At 61.4% G+C, this 8,474-nt stretch overlaps 1 protein-coding gene across 1 annotated transcript; it reads right to left on the minus strand.

Annotated features, from left to right (window-relative positions):
* Positions 1-1,267: 1,267 nt before the first annotated feature.
* On the minus strand, positions 1,268-3,954 carry LOC142093647 (prolactin-releasing peptide receptor-like). The gene is made up of 2 exons (XM_075175035.1): positions 3,542-3,954; positions 1,268-1,901 (listed from the first exon to the last, which is right to left on the minus strand). The coding sequence occupies exons 1-2, from the start codon at positions 3,952-3,954 to the stop codon at positions 1,268-1,270; spliced, it is 1,047 nt and encodes a 348-aa protein (XP_075031136.1).
* Positions 3,955-8,474: the final 4,520 nt, after the last annotated feature.

Consider the following 8,474-nt stretch of genomic DNA (forward strand, 5'->3'; position numbering starts at 1 on the left):
GTGCATGTACAGGGGTGCAGGTGTGTGCAGGGGGTGTGCATGTATGTATGGGGTGTGCAAATGGGTGGGTGGGTGTGTACAGGTGTGTATGTGTGTACAGGTGTGTGTGTGTACAGGTGCGTGCATATGTACAGGGGGTATGTACAGGGGTGTGTGGTTTTGTGCACGTGTAGGGCTGTGCATGTCTGCACAGGGCAGCGCGTGCGGGTGTTTCGGGGGTATACAGGTGCCTGTGCGACAGGCGGGTGCGTGTCCAGGGGTACAGGTGTGGGGGGTGCGTGCAGTCCGGGGGGCTGTAAGGTGACCGGTGGGGTGGGGGGGGCAGGACCAAGCCGGCTGACCTGTCCTCTTATCCATCCCCTCGCCTGCTCTGAGGCTGCAGGAAAAGTACCGGTGCGTCTCCGAAAACAATCTCGCAGGAGAAATGCCATTTCCAACACCCGATGTGATGAGAGCCGTGTGACTCATTTAATGAATGCCGTCACTCCAGCAAAATGCTTTTCACCCCTTCCTCGCGCTCCCGCAGGCCCATTTCCTTCATTAATTTAGAATAATGACACCGCAAGGTCCCGAAGTGAAGCACGCAGCCTGCCGCCCCTCCCGCGGGGCTGGGTTCACATCCTCCGGGAGCTTTGCTCCCCCATCCCATCCCACCTCCTGCTCCCCGGGAGCATCCGCCCTGCACCCAGCTCTGGTCCCCCCTCGCCTCCTCCGAAGCCTGGCAGCCTCGGCCACACCAGCCCTTTGGACCGCAGCATCTCGGGGTGACCCGCCGAGCAGCACATGCCGGGGAGCAGTCAGCCCCGGGGCCACACGCGCTGCCCTGGGGGGCTGCCCGCAGCCAGGAGGGGAGAAGGCAGCCCGGGGTGGGTGCAGCCCGTGCCCCCCGGGGAGGTGCAGGTTTGCCTCCGGGACCCTCGCGGGAGGGACGGGTTTTGCTGGGGCTGGCGGGGCTGTGGGTGCGCAGCCAGTGACTTTGCAGGGAAAAGCTGTAGCAAATGCATTTTTGCTCATGCCAGCTGCTGTCCTGGAGGCCAAGGGAGCTCAGGGCACACCGGGAGGGGAGCCGAGCACCCCGACACTGGGCAGGCATAGGGAAGGATGCTGCAGCGAGTGCTGCAAACCCCCGGGCAGGCAGGAGGACCCCGTTCGCCTCTGGTCCCACGGGCAGGACGGGCATCCCTGACCCCCCGGCAGTGGGGAAAGCTCTGCCGTGCACGGGACGAAGCGCACGGCCGTGGAGGCTCCGGAGAGCGGGACCCCAGCCTCAGAGCACGCTGCCGGCAGCCCCGCAGTTCTTGGCGGGGATGATCTTCCTCTTGCAGGTGAACATCTTCCGGAGCTCCCCGCGGAAGCGGTCGTGCAGCCAGGCGTAGAGGAAGGGGTTGCAGCAGGAGGAGCTCATGGCGAACCAGTGGCAGAGCAGCTGGATGAGGAGGAAGTAGTGCTTGTTGATGAGGTTGATGTCGATGTCCCGGATGATGTTGAAGACGTGGATGGGGAGCCAGCAGACCCCAAAAGCCGCCACCAGCAGCACAATGAGGCGGAAGATCTTCCTCTTCCTCAGGCGGTCGAACTCGGCTTGGCTCTGCGTGGGGTGGCCGGGCACCACGCGGTTCCTCAGCTTCACCGAGATGCAGATGTAGGAGAGGGAGACGGCAGAGAGGGGCAGGATGTAGGTGACAATCAGGGTGCCGTAGGCGTAGGCCAGGCGCTGCGTCTCCTTCTCCATCCAGAACTCCTCGCAGATGGCGAAGCCCTCCTGCCGAAACTCCACGTGGTACGTGTGGGCGATGGCGGGGGCCACCAGCCCGCAGGAGAGCAGCCAGATGCCCCCCACCACGGAGATGCAGCTGGTGACCGAGATGCGCTGCTTCAGGGGGTGCACGGTGGCGTAGTACCTGCGGGGAGAGAAACGGGGGAGCCCGAGCCCCAGAGCATTCCCCCGGCAGCCCGGGAAACCCACGGCCACCCTGGCCACCCCCGCGGCACTTCCCAGACACTTAATGAAGGCAGAAGGGCCGGCGCGAGGGGCTGCAGGAGGCAGAGCCCCACCGGCTGCAGGAGGTGCTGGGAAAGGGCTGGCTGGGGACAGGGGGGACGACCATTGCCCTGCCATGGGGCCCACGGACGCACCAGGTCGCTTCTGCTTTTTTGGGAAGCGGGGCGCCCGGCGGGGCCGGGCACGGAGCACCCCTCCGGCAGCCTGCCTCTGAACCTGCCTCCAGCGCCGCAGGCAGCACTGCGTGAGAAACAACAAAAGGCGGCAATTCCTCTCTTACTTCCTCCTCCCCTGAGCATCTTCCACTCCTCTCCGCGCTGCCTCACCTTCTGATCAAGGGCTTGCCCTAGGTGGGCTCCCAGCGAGGGATCTTCAGTGACCGTCATTTGATTTTATGCAGCTCCTTCACATATTAAATGCTCTGCCCCCCGCGGCAGCCCGCGCTGCCTGCTGCTTGTATTGCAGCGTTTGCTATTGCAACGATCCGTACCGCAACGTTTGATATTGCAATGTTTGTAAGTGCAACGCGCAGCCCCGCTGCCCGCGCGGAGGAAAGCACCGACAGCCCTTCGGCGCGTGCTTTGCTCGAGGGCTCGTGCTGAAGTCCGAGACCAGCAGAGCCCCGGCGCGGCCGCGTGCTCCCCCCCATCGGAGCTGGAAGGTTTGGCCTGAAATCATCCGTTTGGGATAAATCCCAATGACGTTTTATGAACACGCTGAGGACAGTATAACTTGGTGGCTGCCTCTTTAGCAGGAGAAACATAAGCAAATCATTTTCGCCCAAAAAAAAAGGGCTTTGTAGAAGAGCAAAGGAACAACGCCAGCACTCCTGGGGACATCTCAAGCCCCCGGCGAGGGGGGCCCGGCTCTGCCAGCAGTCCGGGCTTCCTCAGCTATTCCGCTCAAATCTTCCCTTTTTTTTTTGCCCTGCTCTCCCTCGGGGGCAGAGGCAAACCAGCACAAGAGGTACAAGGGGCACTCCCGGTGCTGCCGTAGGCGCTGCCGGCGTCGCACTCATCCCCGCAGGGCTTGCAGCATCTTTTATGAGAGGAGATCTCTATGGAAACACGGTTTTTATAAACCACCCACCGTCAGCCCCTGCCCGCATGCCCTCGGGGAGGCACAAGAGCTCTCCACTGGAGGCCAGAGCACAGCGTGATTTGCGTGCAAATTTATCCAGCAAAGTATGACGAACTGGGTGCAAACTCCAACAACCTTTGTGCGAGAGCCACACCTGCCCGGAGCACAGACCTGGCCGCGGGCGGTCTGGATTTTGGTAGAGATGGCTTCATACAGGCAAGCATGAAACTGCACAACATCACTTCCCGATGCAAAAGAGCAGCCAGCCAAACACCCCCACTATGCTTCCTCCACCCGAGGCCAAGTCCTGATGCTGAAGAAAAGGCTGCAGAGAGACTACAAAGATTCCCTGGATTTTTTCTTTTCCAATTTTGAGGGTTCGGCACGTAACACCCTGAGCCGAGCGAGCAGCAGCCTTGGGGGGACTGGGGAGACACCCCCCACCCCACCAGCGCTTACCTGTCAACCGCGATGGCCGTGAGCGTGAAGACGGAGACGTAGACCGTCATGGGCTGCATCAGGAAGACGAAGTAGCACAAAAACTTCCCAAAAACCCAGCCCTGGGGGTTGAAGGCGTAGGCCAGGGTGAAGGGCACGCACGTGGCGCACATCAGCATGTCGGAGAAAGCCAGGTTCCCGATGAAGAAGTTGGTGACGTTGTGCATCTTCTTGGTCTTGCAGATGACGTAGAGGAGCAGGTAGTTGCCGAAGATGCCGACGAGGACGACCAGGGCATAGCAGGGGATGATGAGGGGTTTGAAGGACTGGATGAGCTGCACCCCGGTGAACTGTGCGCTGGCGTTGGAGCGGTTCTGCAGGGCGAGCTCGTAGACGGTGGCATTGGTCACGTCCCTGTCCCCATCGGGCTCCATGGCTGTGGCTGAGACCTGAGAAACCCCTCGTTTCAACCAGCCTCAGCACCCCAAAATCCGTCGGTCGCAGGTTTCAGGTGTCCGTGGGGCACATCCTGCTCCTCGTCACAGCTTTGCCGTGGCTGTCGTCCCCCGCAGCTGCGCAGGACCCTGCCCCGCACCCAGCAAGGCTCCTCGGGACGGCGGCTTCGTCCTGCAGGCTCCTGGGGAGGGAGATGGAAAATCAGGCTCAGAAAAGGGGTGATGCCGGCGAGCAGCCCTGCGTCGGGAGGGAGAGACAGCCCCGGGCTCAGCAGCAGTCACGGCTCGGGGGGGAAGAGGAGAAGGAGAAAAGCAGCGGGGCTGACCATGGGCTCAGGGGAAGCACTTACCGAAATCTGGCCTCATCAACACCCCCTTAAACGAAGCGTTTGCAGCAGTCCTGCCTCTGCCCCAGCCCAGCCGGCGCGGAGGGGCAGCTGCCGGCAGAAGGAAAAGGGAAGCGGCAGCTGAGCCAGAAAATAGCTCCTAATGTTTCTGGAAATAACAAGGGACATTAATGGATAAACGAATAAAGATGCTCTCCTACTTTTGCACTGCCTCAAAGCCCCGTGTGCCTGCACCCTGCTCATCCATCCCCCTAACGAGATTAACCAGGCTCTCCTCAAACGCTGCGTCTGGCAGCAGCCAGCCTGGGGTTCGTTGCTGCTCCAATTCGGGGGGGCTCAGCCGAGGCACGGTCCTGCCAAAAGCAATGTTTTCATGTAATCAGCTGCGAAGGGAACGGGACGGGGGGGCAAGGAGGAAATTCAGGGGCAAAAATTACATCGGTCCCGGCAGACAGGTCCCTGCCTGCCCCGGCTGCCTCCCGCGGGTGGCTGGGTCCTGCCAGGAGCCCCTCGCCGGCAGCCGGCCTCGGGGCAGCGCGGGCAGCACCTCTCCCATCCCCGGCACACAGTGCTCGCTGCCGGGTCCCCGGGACCCCCTGCCCGGTGCAGCCCTCTCTCCCGGGCTGCGCCCGCATCCCCTGCCTCCCTCCTGCCCACTGAATCATCTCACCACCCGCTGCAGTCCAACTTTAATTTCCTGGGCTATTTCCATATATTATCTCCCACTCTTCCCCGGCACAGGACTTGCCACCCTGTTTATTTCTCTCTGTACCAGTCATTATTGCACCCTTAAGCCTTCACATACCTCATCTAGTAAGACCAAAACCCACCCGGCAGATTTTGGAAGTCCCCAGGGGAACCCAATGAAGAGCTGCACCCAGCCGCAGTTTTGTAACGCACCTCAGCAGCCCCCCAAAAGCTCCACAGTCCGAATTTGCACTAATTGGGTTTTTAGATCGACTTCCATGCACCCTGCCTGCTTCACCCCACGCGTTTGCAAGGCACCCCACCTCAGAGCACGCACTTGGAGACAGAAGAGGCGTTTCAGAATAAAGTCCCTCTTATCAAACATTTGCCGCTGAATCCAAAGCCATGAAACCGCCTCCCCCCACAGCCAGCCCCGCGCTGCTCTTTGTTCTGCTCGGGGAGGGATTTTGCCAGCCGACCATCAGCAGGTAAAAATCTCCCTGTAAATAAATTACTGTCTGCAGAAGCCTCCTCCTGAGGTACATCCTCAGCCCCGCACACGTCCCCAAACCAAGGGCCACTTTTCCAAAGGAAGCACCTGCAGCAAAGAATTAAGTTGTGCCGCCCAGCAGCGTTTAAAGGCAGCCGCCTTTCCGCGGGCTGGGCAGGCTCCTGCTCGGGGGCTGCCCTGGGGGTGCAGAGGGGAGCGGACCCCCCGGTGCCCCCCTCCCACCAGCCGCCGGGGCACGGTTTCGGTCCAGCTCTGCCCGGGCGGGCGGCTCGGCCGTGCACCCCGTCTGCCTGCTGCGGCCAGCCCTGCTCCTGGAGCGTGGCCGGATCCGGCCCTTCGGACGAGGAGGGGGACTGGGGCAAAACAATCTCAACCGGGGGAAGCTTGACTTATTTTAATTTATTGCAATTAACACAAGCTTCTCATCCTTGGTATGGGTATTGAGACAGCAGAAAATGTAAATAATTACAAGGTATTTGGGGAAATGCCTCCCCCGTCCCCAGGCTCAGGTCTCCTCCTGCCCTTTCTGCCCAGCACTGGGCTCCTGAGATAACGGGGGGTCGTACCAGAGCTAGCCGGGCACGCACCCACACCAGCCGAAGGACATTAATGGGGTGCTCATGTGTGCACTCACTGGGTGTTCAGATTTGCACTATTTAACCCCTCATGCAGTGAGTTGGGTACTCCGGTGAACTGATGGGGTGCTCATGCCTCAAATAATTGGCCACTTATGCACAAAATAAACGGGCATTCCTGCATTTATTAATCAGGTGCTCGTGCAAAAAGGCAGGAGAAGCTGTGACTTGTGCCCGCTGGAGGTGTGGGACCACCCTGAGCAGGGGAAGGCACAAATGTTTCTGCACATGCAAAGCCCGGGGTGAGCCCCGGCTCCCTGGGGGGTCTCGTACAGCTCCCCTGGGCTTTAGGGTGTGAGCGTGAACATCTGGAGGACACGCACACAGCTGGAGCTGCACAGCACTGGGTACTCAGCAAAGCGGTCCCAAAAGGGCTCCCAGCCTGCGAGCGCTCGGGGCTGTGAGCGCTCGGGGCTGTCGTATTGCTGAGCCCGGACTGTCGTGCCCATGGCCCTGGGCAAAGCCCACAAAATCCCGCAAACTCCCAGGGAACAAGTTAGCCTGAAAGAAATCTCTGAAGCAGCTTTTAGCAGCATCTTCTGCACTAAAACGTCATTCTCACATCCCCCTTCTCTGCCAAAACTCCTCTCGGTTATTCCCCAAAGAAAGCCTTTAAGCCACCAGGCACTCAACTGACAGTCCTGCTTCTGGGTCGCATCCATCCCGCGTACAAGCGCTGTGAGGAGCTCGGGGCTGCCTCTTCGTGCCCGGCGCGTGCAGAGCCCTGTCCTGCCCGGGGGACGCTGGCTGCCACGTGCCACCTCGCAGCGGGGTGACGAGGGGACGTCCTTGCCATGGCGGGAACGGAGCCCATTTCAGTGCCAGCTGGGTGGGCACAGCACCAGCTGCACACAGTGTGCCCAGGGGCCGCATCCTGCACCAGGGCCCTCCAGGCCGGGCTGGGCAGGCGTGCAGCCCCGCGCCCAGCACACTCTGTTTGTGCCTGTTTTGTCTCCATGACATTGAGACTTGTCTATTAATTACCTGGTGGTTGCCATGGTTATGCCAAAGCCCTCCAGGAGATGCTGCTGTGCAGGATGCAGGACGGGGCTGCGGGAAGGGGGACAGAGCATCTCCCCAAGCACCCACCCTTCCCGCTGCTGGCTCCAGCCACGGGCCGTGGCTCTCCGGGGTCCCATGCTGCAGTCGGGGCTGTGCGTGCTGTCCTGCAGACCAGGCTCCAGCAAGGGGCTTGTGGCTCGCGTGGGGTGACAGCTCTGTCCCCACCGGCAAGCACCTGGCAGTGAGTCCTCGCACTCAGGGGGCAGCCAGGGGGGCCTCACTGCCGGGCTCCCGCCGCTCTCGGGGAGGCACCGGTAAGTCGGGCGGCACCACGGCAGCCGCTTGTGCACTTCGCTGCCGGGCGCTCCCCTGACACGCACGGGGAGTTGAAGAGGCCACTGTGCAAATTCACTGGCGCTGACCTGAATCCGCTCTGTGTTTCGTTTCTTCCTGCATTTCTTTATAGGGCTTAATCTGCACTCAGCGAGGTGTCTTAATGCAGCTGGTGGATCACGCCGAGCGGCCGGCATTCAGCAAGTTTTCCAATTAACAGCACGTTTCATTCCCGCCTGAGGAATTAGGAGCAATTTATTCCTTTATGCCTGCTCCTCCAGCCTGCGCCCAGCACCTGCAGAACACCTCTGGGACGGGGGGGCTGCACCGGCCCCAGGCTCGCGCAGGACGCTCTGGCCCCCACAAGGCGCCTTCAACCCGAGCAGCCCTGGCAGCAGGGTGCGAGGGAGAGCCCGCACCTCCCGGGCAATGCACCGTCACACTGACCGGCTCCCCCCGGAGACAGGTCCCGGAGCTGATCCGGGTGGGGAAAATAAGCCAGAGTCGCCTGTTTCAACGAGAAACGCAATGATGGCGGCTCTGATCCTCCCTCCAGAAGTAGCACACGCAGTCTTGTGTGCTGGGAGCGAGGCAAGGGCAAAGAAAAGCCAGATGAGTTAACTGCTCATTACAGTTCTGCTCTTCCCCTCCTCTCCCCCCTCTCACCTCGGGAGCTCGGGGCTGTGCACAACCGTGGCTTTCTGCTCCCCGTCCCAGGGCGTCTCGCGGTCACGCGCGGGGAAGGGGCTCGGGGCGCACACTTGCCTTGCGGGAGGCGATGCCCGAGAAACCCCCTCCCAGGGTGAAGGCTGCGTGCGATCACCCCGCGGTCCTGTCCCCGAGCCCGGGCACAGCCCACGGCAGGGGCTGACGCGCTGCCAGGCTGCAGCCCGTCAGGGCTGGCAGCTGGTTTCCCCCAGGCCCATCTCCGGCTCCTCCCAAGCCATTACAGCGTGATGGCAGCAATCTTCCCCCCACGCGTCA

This window comes from Calonectris borealis, chromosome 27 (assembly GCF_964195595.1).
Source record: "Calonectris borealis chromosome 27, bCalBor7.hap1.2, whole genome shotgun sequence".
Taxonomy (NCBI): domain Eukaryota; kingdom Metazoa; phylum Chordata; class Aves; order Procellariiformes; family Procellariidae; genus Calonectris; species Calonectris borealis.

Bases quoted from the DNA above. Each gene is read 5' to 3' on its own strand.
- LOC142093647 (XM_075175035.1), bottom strand. From the start codon at position 3,954: ATGGAGCCCGATGGGGACAGGGACGTGACCAATGCCACCGTCTACGAG. The intron at 1,902-3,541 runs GTAAGCGCTGGT...CTCTCCCCGCAG, and splicing joins ACGGCCATCGCGGTTGACAG to GTACTACGCCACCGTGCACC.